This window comes from Lissotriton vulgaris, unplaced genomic scaffold, assembly GCF_964263255.1.
Source record: "Lissotriton vulgaris unplaced genomic scaffold, aLisVul1.2 SCAFFOLD_797, whole genome shotgun sequence".
NCBI classification, from domain to species: domain Eukaryota; kingdom Metazoa; phylum Chordata; class Amphibia; order Caudata; family Salamandridae; genus Lissotriton; species Lissotriton vulgaris.
In genome coordinates, this window is record NW_028255715.1 from 659876 (window position 1) to 679183 (window position 19308).

Below are 19308 nucleotides of genomic sequence, written 5' to 3' on the forward strand. Positions count from 1 at the left end.
GAAACACCCTCTACGCAGGCACCACCGCTAAACTCCAGAAGAAACTCCAACGAATCCAAAACTCATCAGCCAGGCTCATATTGGACATCCCACGCAACGAACACATCTCTGGTCACCTTAGAGACCTCCACTGGCTACCCGTCAATAAGAGGATCACTTTCCGACTGCTTACCCACGCACACAAATCACTCTACGACATCGGACCAGATTGCCTCAACTCTCGGCTGTCCTTCTACACCCCCGCCCGCCAACTTCGCTCTTCCAGCCAAGCCTTCGCCACTGTACCTCGCATCAACAAGACCACCATGGGAGGCAGATCCTTTTCATACCTGGCTGCCAAAACATGGAACTCACTCCCCGCTTACCTTCGCCTCACCCAGAATCACCTAGCGTTCAGAAAGCAGCTTAAAACGTGGATATTTGACAAATAATCCTCCTCCCCTTTCCTAAGCGCCTTGAAACCCTCTGGGTATGTAGTGCGCTATACAAATTTCATGACTTGACTTGACTTTTATCAAGTAGTCCTAGTTAAAAACTGCTTTGCACATTCTAGTTCCATGAATTTGAACCATGTCTAGGAAAATAGCGATCCAAGTGGGATTTATTTTTTATTTTTCTGTATTTCTTTACTTACACCATGCATACATTGACGCATAACCGACCTCATTGTTAAAATGGGTAGTGTATTATGATGAAATCCCATTGCCGAGTCAATTCGTTCTTCCCTCTGGGCTGAAAATTACCTGCAAGGCTTCAGAGCCAAGACCTCTTGCCATTCGCCTCTCTTTGCACTCGAAAGTAATAGATTTTGACAGATACTTAAACTAGATGATTGAGGGAAAAATGTGGAGAGATTCATCAATGATCGACAATAATTTAAAGATTTGCAGGAAGTAATTTTCTGAGAGAGAGAGCTCTTTAAATTTAGAAGCAAACAGTAATCTGTGTGCTGCAGCGAGAATGATTGCACTCCTGAGGCGAGTGTACTGTTTATAGGTGGCAGAGAGTGAAAGTGCACATGTAGGAGGTGTTCGTCGTGTGCTCTGGTGACAGAGAGCAGTGTTGCACACCTTGGGACTGAGTGTGCTGTTTACCGGAGGTATCAGGGCGCTTTACATGAGCGCCAGAGTGCAGGGGGAGAAGACAGACAAGAGAATGGGGTGCCGAGGTGTGAAAGGCCAAAGGGCCAGAGCAACACCAGGCCCCCTGCCTGGCTCACGAGGGGGGTGCGGGGGGGGAGAAGCTATTGTGTTCTGGCGCATCGAAGTACTTCACAGGTCTGTATACGACCATTTCACTTAACGAGGCTATCTTATTTTTAAGCCCTTCTTAGAGTGGGGAGCTTAGTGCCACCGGACAGAGTCAGGTTTGCACAGTTAAAACGTGCCATGATTTAAATTACAGCGCCACTGCAGGCTCACCTCTTCGTTTTTAAAATGTTTATTTTATGAGTTCAGCAGAGCCCTGCCGCCCCCGCGAGTCCCCACTGCCAGGTAGGGAGGTTGAGGGTGTGAGACTGGGAGGGAGGGGGAGGGGGAGGGAGAGGGAGGGAGAGAAAGGGAGGCAGACAGAGGGAGAGCGAGGGAGAGGAAGGGAGAGCGAGGGAGGGAAAGGGAGGCAGACAGAGGGAGAGCGAGGGAGGGAGGGTGACAGACAGAGGGAGGGAGGAGGGTGACAGAGGGAGGGAGGTGGGTGATAGACATAGGGAGGGAGGAGGGTGACAGGGTGAGGGAGGAGGTAGTGAGGAGGGTGACAGAGTGAGGAGGGTGACAGAGTGAGGAGGGTGACAGAGTGAGGAGGGTGACAGAGTGAGGAGGGTGACAGAGTGAGGAGGGTGACAGAGTGAGGAGGGTGACAGAGGGAGAGGGAAGGAGAGAGAGAGGGAAGGAGAGAGAGAGAGGGAGTGAGACAGAGGGAGTCGGGGAGAGAGTGCGATAGAGGGAGTGAGACAGAGGGAGAAATAGCTGGTGGTTGCCAGTGGGGACACTTACTCTTGGGGAACCCACACTTGTTTTTCCACATCATTTATGTACCTATTACACATAGCAGAAAGACGGTGGAAGACGGCAAAACCGTCACAAAATGAAAATTCGGGAACCTCAAGGAGTGAGATAAAGGGGAGGGGATTGTCAAGTAGTGGATTAAAGAGGTATGAGGTGGCATTAAAACTACCAGCCTTGGTATTCCTTGCGCCCATGTTTTACTGCACCGGCCGCTGGCTTCTGAGCAGAGTTTCAGGCCCTGACGCACTCTTTCACAAATGAAGCACTGGTCTACACACTTATATATTGCTTGCTCTTATGCTTCTTAGAAGGTGCTACTAACTCACAGGTGTTTTGTTTGCAACTGCATGCCTTGCGTAGCGTTTTATCGTGAGTACTGTGAAACTGTTTCACCAGTATTACTTGTGAGTAGGTTGAACTTTTGCAGTACCATCCTTAGATTTTTCTAAGGAGTACTCTAACAGCGCCAGCAATATACCTGTATTTCATACTCTTGTGTACATCCCTTGCTTAGCTTTTCCTCATGAGTGGCTCGTGGCCACTTGCACTACCATACAATATGCTGAAGAAAAATTGAAAAAACAAACATAAAAGCAAAGCGTTCTATAAACACCGGCAAAACACCGTTTCAGTTGTTTTTTATGACGCAAAATGAGTAAACACTGAAAAGCACTGTTTTTTTTGAGGTATGGAAAGCACTGAAAACACACCACCAGAATTTACTAAAAATAGAAACTGAAAACAAGAAAGCCTAAAAATGATGCAAGAGGAGGAGATCAAGAAGAGCGGCAATGCTGATCGTCCAATTCAATACAGCAACACAGGGACTCGACGAGCTCACCGAAATTTTAAAACTGGCTTAAAGAGGACAAATTCCCAAAAAACGTGCCTGGAATTGATTTTTATCCTGGTATACAGCATCGAATTCATAGCTCGTATGGTTCAGGAAGACAAACATGGCACCTTCATTTGCCACCCGATTTGGAGAAATGTTAAATGACAGCACCACGTTGCAATAGATTACAATGCGAATTCATGAACCTTAGGAGATACAGTTCAATAGAAACGTAGAAACTACAAAACATCATACATTTGGGACTTTTTATACAAATAATTTTTACAAGCTTAATACTGCAACGCTGTATTTATTTCTCGTTTTGTCGATGGACCACATCGTGCAGTCAACTACATTTCCCAAGATCCCTTGCGGACCCAACGAATAGGAATACCGAATACATGTATCATAATCGATGAAACGGTGAATACATCGGACATATGGGCACCCATTCTATCAATGCAACGCAAAGTTCGTTCCTTTAATGGAAACGGAGAAGACGGAAATCAATGCGCATACAGTGTATATATACCGAGCCAATACAATTCCAAGACTACTATTCCAGTGAGCCTTCGCGGATCCGGAAATCCGTCGCCATGTGCCCGTAGGTGACTAAGGAGAACAACAAGATTGGATGCTGCCCAAAACGGAGACAGGTACATGCCGCGGTTGAATGAACTTGGTGACTGGCGCTCGACACCTCCGTCGACGAGCTAGAGCAGTAGCTAACCGGCTGTTAGATCTGTCCAACACTCATTGCTTCACTTTTCTGCAATCATAAGCAGACAGCGGGACACAGCAGACTCAGAAAGAACACCCGCATATACGCTGCCAAATTCAAAAGGAGCAACAAAACAAACCGCGTTGTCTCACAGAGCTCTTATGCCGAAAAGTTAACATAATTTGCAAATACACAAGTAAGTCCCTGATAGCTAGAAGAATGACAGAGTATGCAAGTTGTGTACTTGATTAGTAACCGAAGCCTTTGTATATGTTCCCGCCAACTAGATTTGATTGAGCGTCGGGATTGCCTATTTCATCCACATGAACTCTGAACTGCAGAGGTAAGAAATAAAGGGTTTGTAGTGATGGAGGCTAAGCAAGAGAGGTTCATAATGAAATGATGATTCTAAAGAAAGGTTGTTTTTACCTTTCTTCACAGATTTTGGTCCTGATGAGAACTCTACAACAACTTGAGTTCGAAACGCATGACCATTATAGCCAAAACCATATAAAATTGATCTGCATAAAAAGAAAAAATGATTAGATGGCTTACTGTGAATAGTGTCATTCCAGTGTAAATCTATATGTTGTCTGTGGTTGTATGTCAGATAGGATGACTGAGTTGTGAGTGGATTTTTTGATTGAAAATGTATATAATAGTTGTTTTTATTGTAATTGATGTAAATGTGGTGTATATAAGGTCTTATAAAATGTAAATTTGGTGAAATTACAAACCAAACTCATGAACAAAAAAATCATTCATTAAAGATAAAAGATTAAATCTTCTCATAGATGTGAGACCAAGACATTTCGTTTTATTCAAATGTGTTGAGATAATTGATTCTGAATTCACATACAGTATTGGCACTTCTTTTTGATTATTAATTGCTTGTCTAGCCTTGCTGTTGGGAGCACTGACCCAGTGGTGGTTTTTCATATATAGAATTAAAGCAGTAATCCCATAGGGTTGTCGGAGATGGGAATCCGGTATATGTTTTTGTTATGAAGGGAGTATTAAGGTGATGTCTTGCATGAGAGGACTACTTAGTAGCTGATGGAATGAAGAGTTAATAATTAGCACACAAGTAGAAAGTATGGGAAAGGAGATGGATGGTTGTGGGTCAAGCATTATTTTGGAGGGGGAGCGTGAGCTGAATAGGTGAAGTGGGCCAGCAGGAGAATATGGCGGCAGGATAGAAGTTTGATAAGGTTGGAATAATGGTGAAAGGGAGTGAGTTCAAGAGGACAGGCTGAAGAGGATAGGATTGAGAGAAAGGGGATAGTATAGATTACTTGTTTTTGAGTAAAATTATACAACAGACGCAGGGTGTTTTTATATGGATAGTGGCATTACCAGTACTTTGTGAGTTACAGAGGGTTGACTTTCCAGCAACCCCCTGTTAATGAGATGGGGAATAGTCCAGCATATGTAATTCATGGTGCTGTTAGAGGAGCTTCAATACCAGTTGAACGAAATGTATGCAGCCTCCAGAAAAATATTTAGAGTAGTGAACTAGGGGGTTTTGACCCTGTAGTCTCATTTTTTCTTTTTTTTTTTTGCACTCTGAAATTGAAGACAAAAGGAAAGGCCCCACTTTACAAAATTGATTTTCTAGTTTGCGAAAGACATATTATGAGTTTACCATGAACATCGAAGGGCTTGTAGTCCACCCATTGCTTACCATTGGTTGGTTTTACCAATTTGAGGCTTTCCAACGCTTATGATCAGGTAAGTACTTTGTCCTTTTGTCTTGAGCACTCCATGAGAGCGCATGTGTGTTCCAGCTGTCTCTCGAGGGTCCTTCTCGCTCCCTCACTCCCTGTGTCGCTCTGTCTTGCCTTTTTTCTGCTTCCCAACCCTTTCTATGATGCATTCACCTTCGTGTGCTTCTCCTTACCCTAATCGCTTCCTTACCCCATGTACCACCAGCCAGAGGCATGCTGCTCTCTCTCTCGCCCATTTACTTTTTCCTCTGTTTTTCCTCTTACCTATTGCTTTTCTCCACCACCTTACCCAAGTCCACTGTTTCTTCTCTCACACCTGTCTTGCTTCTGCCAACCGCAGCCCCGTGTTGTGTCCGCACCCCAAAGTTACTTCCTCTACTGAATTTTTTTTTTTTTTTAATTACGCATGTGGGGGTTTTGTTCTTTCTTTTTAAATTTACCATTCCAGCTCAGATCAATAAATAAAAAGGCTGCATCAGTTTTTTTTGTATCCTTCTTCAGCCTCGCAGTATAGCGTTGCTAAAACGTTTGCAAAGCCAACATGTTAGCTTTGCCAATGCTTGTTTTTTTTGGGGGGGGGCTTTATTCGTAACTCTCCTGGCTCGAGCGCTACTTCGTTGGGTATTTGAGTAAATGTGTCGAATGTATTTGGTTGCATTATTTAAAATGATGCAGGATTAAATAGGCTGTCGCATGAGCCAAACATTGTTTAAAATATTTGCTCAAATCGTTGTCATTAAACTGGAATGTAAAGTTACTTCTGCGTTTTCTTTCCGTTGATATGAAGGCTGTTACTTGTTTCTAGGTTAGAGCCAAGTAAATATGGTAACATTCGTAAAGTAGGACAAGCGTTGCTTTCTTAAGTTTGAGTTGTGGGTCATTTGCTGGCGGGGGCTCTTACCTGTGGGGGTCCAGCTCCTCATCTCTCTTCGTCACACCTGCTGCTGCACTCGCTCTCCCCCCCCCACCGGCGGTCGCTGCGGGGAGAGAGCGGAGACTACAATTCCCGGCGTCCCTTCACTGCCACCGGGGGCGCCGAAACGCCGGATCATCCTGCAGCGCCCGGAGGCGCATAAGAGGCAGCCGCCCCTCCCGCCTCGCGGGTCGCGGGACGCGTGCGGGACCAGCCGGGCCAAGCCCGGGCCCTCTGTGGCCCTCGGAGGCACAAGGAGGACGGGACGGGCCACCACTCTTGGCTCCATCATAGGAGAAGGTACAGCCAGTTCTTATCCTATTAACCCCTACCGGTCTAACTACCTACACTGTTCCCCGGGTTCCTGTCTTCCACCTACTATGTCCATCTGGGAAGAGCTGAATGCCCTGTGTGGCACAAACTATATCCCGGATGCTTCAACCCCCCCCCCCCCCCCCATAGTGACCAGAGTCACTGATCAAACAATTTGCACTCCCCAGGCATTCCCCAATATTACCCTCTCTCTATCCAATACCTGCAGCCCCTCTTTACCTGACCCCAACCCAGCCTCATCAACGTTGGATATAGCTGAGACCCGACCAAATGACTTTGTATCCCCCCTACAATCGACCCTTTTGGCCCAAATCGAGCGCCTATTATACACTGCTCTATCTCCTTTGATAGCAAAAATCAATGATTTGGGGGACAGGCTGTCCAGGATCGAAAAAACTGTAATAAGGTCAAAGCCAACAACTGGAAACGCTGTTATATCTACATGTTCTATCCCCACTAACAGCCACGAAAGGTCTAACAACAATGCTCCCAGGATACCTCAAACTTGTGACTCCCCTGTCATACCACCAATTCAACCTGGTCGCAATGATACTCTGAACCCCGAACATGCCCCACACAGAGTTCCTATTATCTCCCTAGAAAGAGGGCATCATATTGATCTACCCCCTGAAGCCGCCCCATATGTCACCGTTCTTTCTGGGGTCCCTGCACTCAGCCCGGGCACACGTGAATTACATCAGGACCTTCTGAATAAAGCAATTTTTTGGCTCAAAAACAATAGACCATTACCATCCGCGCTAGACTGTGGGATACTGAGTGTCAGAAGGGTGGGGTGGCTTGGTCATCTGCCCAAAAATGTTCCGGGGGACTTGATTTTAATCAAATTCAAACGCAGGGACATTGCCCCCTTTTTGCGATCTACCCAGCCCAGACTTGGAGATGGCTCCATCTGTATTTGGGACCTGTATGACTTTTACCCTGGTTCCCGAGTACCGAATTACCATAATACTGGATGAAAAAGGGGGATTCTGTGTATCTTGGCTTATTGATTTGTTTTGAATCGCTGATTTGCTAAACTATTTTAGTTGGGTTAAATGTATTCCCTTTTAATTATGCAAGGTTATGTTGAGTTATTTTTGTATTTATGTATTTGTTTTTGCTGCTTTTATGGTTTTAATCTCAAAAGCCGAATAAAGCTTATTTTGATTTGATTTGATTTTGAGTTGTGAATTGCATTGTGTTCTGGATTTAATTCTGCTAAATGCTTGCTTTTACTCTAGCCTTCGGTTAAAAAAAAAGAGCTACACTGATTGACCAGTTCTTTGTGATGATAAATTCTGATCATGCAAACATCTCCTTTTTTTAAGCACTTGTATTTGATTCGATTGTATACTTGTCTCTTGCTGCCACTTTACAGCACTACAAAGTTATTTATTCATTATGAACATCACTTACTGGACATTGGTCATCCGAGTTGAAAAATACAGATTGTAGGCTCAAGAGGCTTTCTAGAACAATTTTTGAGGATACATTTTGTTGAATCTAGAGTATAGTTGTTGGCTGTTACTCTTCCTTAGGGCGCTTGTGGTGCTTACACATTCTAGATGTGAAGGGACAGCCCTTAATGGCTAGCTTAAAAGCCACAAGACTGTATTGGCTCTCCAAGTTTAGGCCTCAGTGCTGTTAGCAGGTGAATTTTGACTAAGTGATTAGGTTCGTGCTTTCAATGCATGGTGCATGGTTTGAAAATTGATATTAATATTACTCGTTTGTGGTACTTGTTTTTATCAACCTTAAAATGCAGAGATGAGGTGGGATGGGAGCTAAATCGGAGACATACGGATTCTATAGGGATTCAAGAGGAGTTGTGCTATTTTCCCAATGGCCTCTCGTTCCATTTACTTATTTTTTTTTTATCCCCCCTCCACCCTTCTCGATTGTAAAGCATTCAGCGGTTGAGTAACAAGTCTGAAATCATGGTTGGATCTTGACAGTGAACACCAATCGCCCCAACAGCTTTTCGCTTTCACCCGAACTGATCTGTGTCTCGCTGCTTATAAAAACTCATTGTACCAATTCACACAGTAATGAGGTCCCCACTGTTTTCTGCTGTAGTTGTGCTTATATAATGCTTCATGTATCATGCTTGATTGTCTTTGTTTGTACTAATTCAGCTGACATCCGTGCGTTTAAAAAAAACACAACCATTGCAGTTATAAAGTTTTCAAAGGACAAAAAGCGATCTATTTGAAGTTTCTTATTTAAAGTGACATACCTGTTTTGTACGGCACACGCCGGTGCCTTTCTTTTCACTACTACCCACTAAAGTAGATCAAACCTATCTTGTCATTGATTACACTTCAATAAAGATTAGTAATTGTGTTTGAGAAAACGAAATGTTAAATGTACTTACTGAGCATTTAAATGCTTTGCATACAGCATGGAAAATAATATTTATTATTTTACTTGCACGTCATTGCTTCTCAATAATACTCATTCATTATTTTAATCTCCTGCCAGCATGGGCACAATTGTCCTGGAGCTTTACTGGAGCCATGCCCCCAGAACGTGCAAAAACTTTGCTGAGTTGGCCCGACGAGGTTATTACAATGGCACCAAATTTCATCGAATTATCAAAGATTTTATGATTCAAGGAGGAGACCCCACTGGAACCGGTAAGGCAGAAAATGCTACGAAATTTGTCTTGGCTACTGTCCAAGACGACCGTTTACTTACTTTTCCATCAGTGGTAGGTTTGAAACTTCACAATTCCATGAGGTTGGCTTTTTTGTAATAAAAGGTGGTTGGCTTTGTACCTCATAACTCTAAAGGCTTGTTTGGTGGTGCTGTACTCTGATTCACTACGGAACAAAACTGTCCAGACCAGGCTGCTGTTCTAATGATAATACTTTCATAAATTATTTACTTTTGCTGAACAGAATGAAGGCCAAACCAACAAGAAATGCAATAATGTCTACCTACCATTTTGATTGCCAAATTTGTTGTGAAGAAATAACTAGAACAGTGTTGTCTATGTGTGTCGAGGTGGGCCAGTTCCAGAGTGAACGATCAGGATATTTCCGGTAGATGCATTAACATGCAAGAAATCAGCCTAGAACTCTGTTAGTAGAAGGTGATTATTCTGATCTCTGTCATGGAAGGGGCCATCTGAACCTGCTTGGTCAATCCTGCAATGGAATGTCATTACTTTTCACAAAAATAGGTAAAGTTCTATGCACATTAAAGAACGCTCTAAAAAGGCTTATATCATGGGATGGAAAATAGATTTGCAGGTATATAGCAGCAGTAAAGATTAGTCTCTTGGAGCGATTTTTGTTCACAACTGTCTGCACGATTTGTGAGTAGTTGGCAGGGAAGCAACTGCAAAAGCTTTTCCAGTGCCCTCAAGGAATTTGTTTCTCTCCTGTGCCAGGTCGCGGCGGTGCTTCGATATTTGGAAAGCAGTTTGAGGACGAGCTTCATCCCGATCTGAAATTTACAGGCAAGTGAAACTTTAATAAGTACTATGTTGATTTTGTGACCTTGAAAAAAGAAATTACTAGAGGAATGAAATCTGTCAAAGGGTATATAGTGCCTCTGCTCCCAGTGGAATGCATCATCTTGCTACCTGGAAATCATTCCTTTATATGTTTTTTGTTGTCACGAAAACATACCTCATGATTTACGTATGAGAAACTCGATCATTCAGCAGTTTATTTGGTCGTTCAAAGGCCTCCAATAGAACATTGCAGAGCTGCCCAAAAGTCTCTTTCTTCAAAGTAACCCCTGTCACTTTTAAGACGTGGCAGTGCCTGATCTTTCTGTTCCTCTGATAAATATCAAGTGGAAAAGAGGTGCATGCGACTTTACATGGTGCACTCATGCCTCTGTATCCATGCAAAGTGACGTGGCTCTCTTCTTAAAACGTGTGGAGGGAGTAAGATAGCAGCTGCTAGTTGATTGATTTTAGTTATTTAAGTTGGAAAGGAAGTGACAATTTACATTGGAAAAACTAAAATGACTGGAAGGGTGTTAGAATTTATATTGTGGCCAATTTTATGCCCACAAAATGTCTTCGTTGAAAGTCAATCTGTCATCAGTGCTTGTTGTTACTGAGGTTTGTATAAGGATTCATTGGAGCAGGTTTTACCTTAACTCTTTCTTCTTCCCCCATTTCCCTTTTTTTATTTTATTCTATGCAGTTTCGTCTGCCTTTTTTTATTTTTTTCCTTTAACCCCCTACCTTCGCACTGCAGCTCATTTCGTCTTGTTACATTGAGGTTTTTAATATGTAAAATTTAGAGTTCTTTAAGAAATAGACAAGTTTTAATAGTCTGAATGAACCTACCTGAAGAGTGCTTCAAAACATATGCCCCACATATCAACAGGAAAGATAGTGGGTCAAAGGTAGGGGAGGGGTGAAATACCTTCATCAATGGTAGACGGACCATTTCTGGGGATGATCTTTCCTCTGCATCTTATAAAAGGGATATACGCTGTATGGCTTTTCTGGAGACTAAAACTGGCGTTCGTTCTAGGTTGTTTAGAACACTGGGTGCTGTGGTGCCTTTAGTTTGTGAAAGGTTACAAACGCTGCTGCCAAGAGCAGATGTAGCGCTGCTGCTTTCCACTTTCGAGAATTGGAGGCGCTACCTGGATCCAAACGAGATGGAAACATTGGCATACCTGCTTTCATCCCAAGCTCTGGTTGTCTAGACCTCCTCCCCCCCACCTCCCGCTTGTATTTATCATCCTCGCTGCTTCCAGTCACTCTGTCCCTTAATTTACTAGTTTGCCACCGTGCACTGTCATTTCTTCGTCATGTTTCTGCAAAGTCTGACGCCTGCCTTCCGTTTCTCGCATATGTTGATCCTTTACGTACTCCAACACCAGCTCGGGCTCTCTATCTGTCCCAAGCCTGTCCGTTCATTCACTGCAGACTCTGTCCATCATTGCCCTCTGTCCATGTAGTGCAGGCTCTCCTAACTGGACCTACACTATCTCTCCACTCATCCCAGGCATGTTACCCTTTCTTTAGCACTAACTATTTGCATCTAACGTAGCACAGCCTTAAATAATCCAAATATTACCTTTTTATGCAAAAATCTGCTGTTTGTTGTAAGACTTAAGGAAAGGCAGTTTGTACTTTCGCGGGAGGGGAAAATAACATATTCGTAAACGAGGCGGCACTGCCATCTGCAGGCTATAACGAAATTAACATTGGATTTAAAATGTCATTTAGTAAACAACGACCCAAAATTAATTTACCGCATGTTTAATTGCAAATTACTTTCCTAATCCCGAGGTAATTATTAGCCCTGTTATAACCACAAGGAACTATAGAAACTGATTCACTAGACTGCTCATAACATCATTCAGCTCCCCCTGAGATTTTTTTATGGTGTGAACCTGACTATAGGTCATTTAAAAAGCGTTTCACATTTGTATTAATTTCTTTTTAGGCACAAAGATATTGTGGCTAAACCTGGACGGAGTTCGCGAAGTGCAAGAAAACCCCACTCTGCCGCGCTACGCAGAGCTCTGCAAGCTTTTGAGTGTGTTAGAAAAATGCTGTTTGCAGTCATTTTTAGCATCGAGTGTTTGTCCAGGCTGTGAAATTATCACAAACAGCGCAAGCGAGTGCTGCTTCCTTTCTGCCGCTCGAGTAGATTTTCTACTCAAGCAGCAGCTTTCTCAACGCAAACAGACGGTTTCTCAAACGCGAGCGGTTGTGAGCATATGCGGCCACTCCCATTGAGAATTCCGCCCGCATTGAGAAATCTCACCGGGAGGTGGATTATCCTCCCTTGCCCTCGCCAACTTGATGTTGACGAGCGCGAGGGAAGAAAAAACTAAGCTACGCGGAGTGCAGAAAACTCCGCGAGGGGAGTTCACTGCCCAGGCTTAATTGTGGCATGCCAACAATCACTGCACTTTGACACAAGACTGGGATTTGAAACGATTTTCTGTGTTCCAAGTTTAGCACCTCTAGCCATTAGACTCATCTCTTCTCGGGGGCAGCTGTCCTAGGACGCCACCTCAATTCTGTTACTCATGAGGGTGCCACCTTCAATTTGAAATTATGAGCCACTCTAATGAAAACCTCGTTTGTGTTTCTTGAGGGTACTCCCTTTAGGTGCGCATCTTGCGCAGCTGTTCTCTGCCCATCTCCTGTTCGGCTTTGCCACCCCTGGCATTGTATCATGTGTCCCCGTTCTATGACCATCCCATGCCATTGTTAGCTTTAAACTATTTGCTTTGTATCATGTGATGCCTTTCAATACCAACTTAGTGTTTCTTCTGAGTTTACCTAAATTTGTTTTGTGCTATGCCTCTCTTCTGTAGGCTTCAGATGCTACTCTTGAATTATGAAATGTAAGATTGTGGTATGTACTGCTTTCCTGTCACCTGTCTTGTTAACTCCACAAGCTAGTCCTAGAACCTTCATGGTAATGTCTGTGTTTGCCAACTCTAAAAATGCATCCTGCTTTGTTGCCTTGTAGAATCCTTGCCCCTCCCGAGTGCATCACCCATAGAATTGCATCCTTTCATGTTACTAGCTTTTTGTAATTTTTGAGTGTAACACTTGCATTATTATTTCATGGCCTCTGCCTTAAATCTTACTTAATCTTGGTCATTTGTTTAATACCTGTAACCGTGTATAAAGAGCTGAGCAGACATCTGTTCATTATGGACAGTGGATGAAAGGAAAATTTAGACGTTGAACTGCATATTCTGCGGAAGTGGCCGACTGCAACAAATAGAAACCCAGAAGCTCACAGTATGGGGAAGTCGGTAGAAGTTTGGGAACCGCAAGGTTAAAACCAGTATGCTAGAATGGCCTATAAGTAGTACTGTAGAGGGGGAAAATGGCCCAGTGCGCCATTTGTACATCGTTTTTTATATGTATTTGAAGCGATTTACTCGAAGCAGTGATAATCTCTTAACATTTAAGCCTGTCTAGCTTTACATTTTTTTCAGCATTAGCATAGTGTTCACCATGTGGGACTGTCCTGCTGCAGACCCCTCTTTGTGTGGGTAATAAACTGGACGCAGTAATCCACAAAGGCATCTTTACAACGATATGCCAGTGATTAATTTGAGCGGGTGGTTTTCGGCGCTCAACACCAGCACTTGATTGTCAACACCCCGCACTTATGACAGTCTGCCACATGGTGGCGCTGTTTGAAGAGCAAAACAGCATTGCTTTATTAAATCAATAAACATTAAAAGACTTTTCCCTGCCACCCAAGCCATTATTATAGCTTTGGGGACCTGGAATAGTCAAAATTGTCACATTTAAAGGAATATGAAGCATAGTAGTTGTATTGGTACTGTCATTGGCAGCCCTAGCAGGGGCATTGGGTGGTTCAAGCTGCAGGGGCCCGACGAGGGCCCTGGCACTTAATAATATTATTATTGTTAATATTATTATTATCATTTTTACCAATTAAGCACTGTGTCTGTACCTTCCATTGCACCATTTAGCAAGGCTGTTTTATTCTTGGTTATGTAGATTGCACAGCCATGATATGGTGATCAGACTTAGTGTTATAGCGATTTTTTTTTTTTTGGTGGTGTTAATACGCTTATGGTTTATTAGATGACATGCGGAAGATTCATAGTTCTGAAGCGCCTACATTGTAGATATCTGAGAATCTATCTTTGGTGCATTCACCACCAAGCAGTGAGGCGTATGGTCCATCAATCTGCAGCTTGTGTGGTCTGTTCATGTTAAACCTTTGCTTAACATTAGCCTGTCTTTCCAGGTGCAGGAATTCTTGCCATGGCCAATGCTGGACCCGACACCAATGGCAGTCAGTTCTTCCTCAGCCTGGCGCCCACCCAGTGGCTGGATGGCAAGCACACCATATTTGGCCGTGTCTGCCAGGGCATGGGTGTGGTGAACCGGATCGGAATGGTGGAGACCAACTCCCAGGATCGCCCTGCAGATGACGTCAAAATCCTCAAGGCTGCCCCAGCAGGTTAACATTCAGAAGAGGAAGAAATCAGGACCCCTTCTCAGCAAGCACTGATTTGTGGTGCAGGTGGGAGGGGTTGGGGAGAGGAAGGATATGACTGGAATGTGTCGACACTGGATCCCATGCTTCTTTAACAGGTCGGCAACGCTCAATGTCAACTCTAATTTGCCTTCTACTCATAGCAGACTGGATTCTGTTCGTAATATTCAGGATTTCAAACTTGCTTATTATCATGTAATATGCAGCTCGGCCTGCCGCATTGGTATCAACATCAACCATGATGGGACTTCTAGTTTTGCTTTTCCTTTTTAAGAATGGGTCAGAAAATCTCACTAGGAAATTCTTTTTCTGTTGCTTCAAATCAAGACCTTATGAAGTTAACCCTTGCGAAATGCTGATAATTTGAATCTTTTACTTTGTACCACCGACCATGTTCTCCCTTCTGCTGTACCGATGGTGCTACTTCGTTTAAATCCGGTTTCTAAATACCTAGGTTGTTCTAAGTGTCTGAGAAATACATTCTTACAATATAAAATGGTACAAGATCCAAACGATGCTCCTCTAAACTTTAAATAAAAGGTTTGAAAGCTTCTCCCTCCACGATTACTGTTTGCGTAAAGCTCTTCACACATTCATCCTGGCTCTTGTCCTGTCATAACACTCTATTCCCCTGGTGGCTTTAACAACCTTGTGGTTTCAGTGCTTTAAAAATGGGAAAGGTGTGTTATTTGCTAGAACAGAACATTTCAGTGAAGGGAGGGGGGGGGGGGGAGGGGGGGGGATGTTCTACGTTGACGTGAAACCTATTTTTTTTTTTATATAGTAGATGCTTTGAAATTGAATGAGCCCTCTCCTCTGCAGGTCGTGTTCGTTATTCAAGGTGCTCTCGCAGCACTCTTTTCTTTAACTCCCACTCAGTTGAATATAGCACGGTCTAGAGTCACGATAATGTGTACCTTTTGTGGGGTACCTTGATGTGAATAGGTTCGCCTCTCCTACTTGCTGAGAGCCTCGTAGGCCCCCTCAACCGCTCAGTCCAGCTGGCACCTAAGGGAGTGCTTGTTTTGTTTCCTCTCAGTGTTTTAGTAATCTCTGACCTATGGCTGCTGCAGCACAGGTGTTCTAAGGTTCCTACATTAAATGTATCCACTGTGTATTTGTAGGGGGCCTTCTTTAAGTACCATTCGCATGCAAGATAGTTGCTGGGATAGTAGGGATGTGTGTGCTGGCGAGCAGGCCTCAAATGTATTCCTGCACATGCCTCCAGTGTTGGTTTCATGCTTGCTTCTGCAGCTGTGGAAAGGGACTCCTCAGCTGCATGCCTGTGTAGTGTTTCTGCTTGCGTCCTATGGCAATGAGTGCCTGTGAGCCGCCTTGGTCTACGAGTGGCTTTTACCTTGCTTCTGCAAGCGCATGAAGGTGCATCAGCTTTGTGCCTGCCTGTACTATCTGTTATATACCAGTGAAGTATTATTTTTCATTGCTTGCTGTCTGCCTTTACCAAAGGTGTGGGGAGCCCCAACACTCAACTATATAGCAGCTGAAGACAAACACATGATCGTGGCTGGCGTGTTTTTGTAAGGCAATCTGTTCCATGACGGAGAATCGTTGGGCACTGCAGCAAGGGTACATGTATGCATCTTGCCGTTTTCTGTAATGAAGTAAAACCGTTTAGTGCTTAATGGCCTAGATACTATTGTGACAAAAATGTAACCCATGTAACACTGCTGAATTAGTCCTCGAACATGATGACCATCCGAGCTAGCTCCATGCTTTCTTAGTCAAACGATTCTTTCAGTTAAAGGTCTATCGGGGTCAAGGCAGACGGCCTATTGGCAAAAAAATTGAGATTCTTCGACTGTCACAAAGTCACCATTCACAATTGGTATTACTCTATCAATAGTAAAATATAAAGCTGTTTTTCCGTCAGCTATTAAAATAAAGTGTGAGATACTGAATTAATAATAAACACAAACGAAACCAGCTGTATATAATGATTGTTCCTGTACATTGATGACATTTTAGGAAACCAGTTTGGGGAGCATGAGGTCTACGTTTCTCTTCTGCTAACACCTTCTCTCTTCCACTGACTCCGCCCCCCCACCACAAATGATTGGACAGGGATTAAGGGCAAGATTAAAAGAAACGATACAGTCCAAACGCCTTTCACTTTACAGACCTTCATACCAAGAAGCTGCAAGCTTGAGACCACCTTGAGGTTTTTCTTGCAGACACCTCAGCCAGCCTTCAGGTTTGGAGCATAGCGTTCCTCTTAGGTTAGTCTTGCCAGCCCAACAGTCATGGGGCGTCACACTTGAGAATCAGCATTTTCTGACTCTAAAATCTCACATATCTGGAGCTTTGCCCATGGTGATTTAGGGGTAATTGTTGGTGCTAATAGTGCACTGGTGTGTTAGAGTAAATTGTAGTATTTTGCAGTGTACGCTTCTCACTACCTAACATTCACACTTTCAAGTATGCTAAGAAATCAAGGTCATGTGACTTTGGACATCACTAAAATCTTGTCTGAAGGTTCTACTCAAGGCAACAAAACAGGCTTTTTCTACTTGTATATTTTGTGAATTGTAAAATTAAAACAAAGCTAAGAAACGGATCGTTCCTATATAATCCCGCTAATGCAGATTAGTAGAATCGTCTTTGAAATGAATGAAGACGGGGTTTATATGTGTCCCGACTAAGGAAGTGGAACTGCGGTTTCTAGATGTTAATGTCCTCCGCTCATACGCCAACCGCTAGACTGGTGTTATGTGAACAGAATGAAAATCGCCCTGCCCAGAAAACCAGAACTAGAAAGAATGACTGGTTTCGATTACTTGACTTGAGGCTCTAATAGCTCAAAAGTGAATCCAAGAACATGTAACACCCTTAATGGCTGATATTCGCATTGCAACTGAGCAGAAAGATGCTATGGCCAAATCAGTAACACCCATCTATCAAGATAACTTCTCTTTACAGCTGCATATACGATACGTTTTGAACAGTTTGTTGCATTTCACAAAAGTAAAAGTATTCTTTGTGAGATTTATCAAATGTTAAACACGTTTTTTCCCCTCTGTTCTCCTGAACTACCTTTGCGAGAAAGTCACTTGCACAAGAGCTGAGGCTGTGTTGAATACATTGATTGTTTTTTTATTTCTCATACAAAACTTGACATTTTGCAATTTTATGTGTCGAATAAACTTATTTTTTAAGTAAACCACATTTTAGTGTGAGCCTATTCTTTCAACCGTGTTGGTTGAAGAGTTATCGACGAGTGGTGTGTTCTGGTGTCATACTTGAGGCAAGGAGAAGGTGCTCCAGATTTGGCCTAGTAGCATCTAGCAGCATCTTAAATACATGAGGTAACATGCAAAGGGATTGTGAGGCATAGTTTAGCTCCACTGTATATAAGCCATTATGACTTGTACTCTGAGAAGTCATTAGAGTATTTATTTTTCGAACTGCCAGATCTATATTTCTTTTCTAAATTCGAAGTGAATGCAAATGATCCCGATTCCCTTAAGGAGACTGTTCCAGAGCTTGCATACCTGCATGAAGAAACCACCTACCAATGTGTTTTGTAATATTTATTTTTATTTTTTTTAAAGGCAAAGTGGATCTATTCTTGATCTAAAGTTTCTCCTTTTGCCTATACTTCTGACAGTCTGGAAGTAATCCAGAGGCCTGCCTCACGTGCAAGCTTCCTGAGTACAGTGAGCTTGATATGTATTGGGTGTTGGGGCAGCTCTGTAAATCAATTACTGAGCATGTGCTGTCTAAGAACAACGTCATACCATCAACATCACTCACGTTACTGTCCTTCAACCTACTATTCAGTGCCTTACCAGAGAAGTCTACAAAATCCACCCAAGACTGGTTAGACAATTTATGACTGTCACTGAACTTCAAGTGGTGCTTCTTTGGCATGGGACTAACTTTGTAATAAGGGCTGCCTTCCTGGGGGCATAGGTCATCTGGTCCGCTACCTCTAGGGTCAGCAGGGTATCCCTCCCAACCACTGGCATGTACTTCCTGCATCTGCAGGGTTATTCCATATGCTTCAAACCACATATCTGTAATATTCCCCACTAAGTAACTATGTACCCGGACTTTGGGGATGTGGACCATTCTGCCTCAATTTGACACTGCAATGTCGCTGCCATCATTGCTGCTGGACTCCGAGAGCTGTTTGGAGGAGGAGAGCATTTTTCTGGCTCATGAAATGAGTCAAAAGGAGCTGAACATAAACGCCAAAGGCCCTTTTAGCCTTTTTCTGTGTCAAGGCTCACACCGCCTTAACCTATTTACCCTTCAGTGCCAGTTTCCTTTCCTTCAAGGCCCTTTCAGCCTCTGCCTTTTTCTCTGCCAAGGCTTTCTGTGCCTCAGCCCTTCTTTCCTCTGCCTTCAGTTTCAGCTTGGCCAGCTGCAACAGTGCTTAATTTGTAAAATATTAAGTGCAGGTGCTGACATTTTTGTAGAAAGCCACACCTACTTCCCCAGGCTTCACCCACTTCCTCCACTGGCTCCACCCCTTTACTCTATTGGCTTCACCCACACCTTCAACTGGCACTGCTGAAAGCCAGACATAATTCCTATAGGAGTAGAAGGTCAAGAACTTTGCAGTTAGCTGAATGTAGTCAAGTGGGGTTTTAGTGTTCTCAGCTTTGCGGGTGGCATGCGGTTTATATTTGCAAGCATGAGCAGGATTCAACAAATCAACAGGCACATCTCAATTGCTTATTTAGGGGAAAGATATAATTTTAAAAGAGAGTGATAAAGGTGATAGTGTGACAAGCGATGTCTGTCTTCCTGTACTGAGGAGAGGGCGGCGAG

General features: G+C 43.4%; 1 protein-coding gene across 1 annotated transcript in view; it reads left to right on the forward strand.

Moving 5' to 3' along the window:
- PPIL1 (peptidylprolyl isomerase like 1) overlaps window positions 1–17697 on the forward strand; it is a 55331-nt gene extending 37634 nt beyond the window's left edge. The window contains exons 2-4 of the mRNA XM_086952028.1: window positions 9014–9168; window positions 9927–9995; window positions 14263–17697. Of these exons, the coding sequence (XP_086808154.1) occupies window positions 9014–9168; window positions 9927–9995; window positions 14263–14483 (445 nt within the window). The 3' untranslated portion in view covers window positions 14484–17697. The remainder of the gene's footprint in view (window positions 1–9013; window positions 9169–9926; window positions 9996–14262) is intronic.
- Window positions 17698–19308: the final 1611 nt, after the last annotated feature.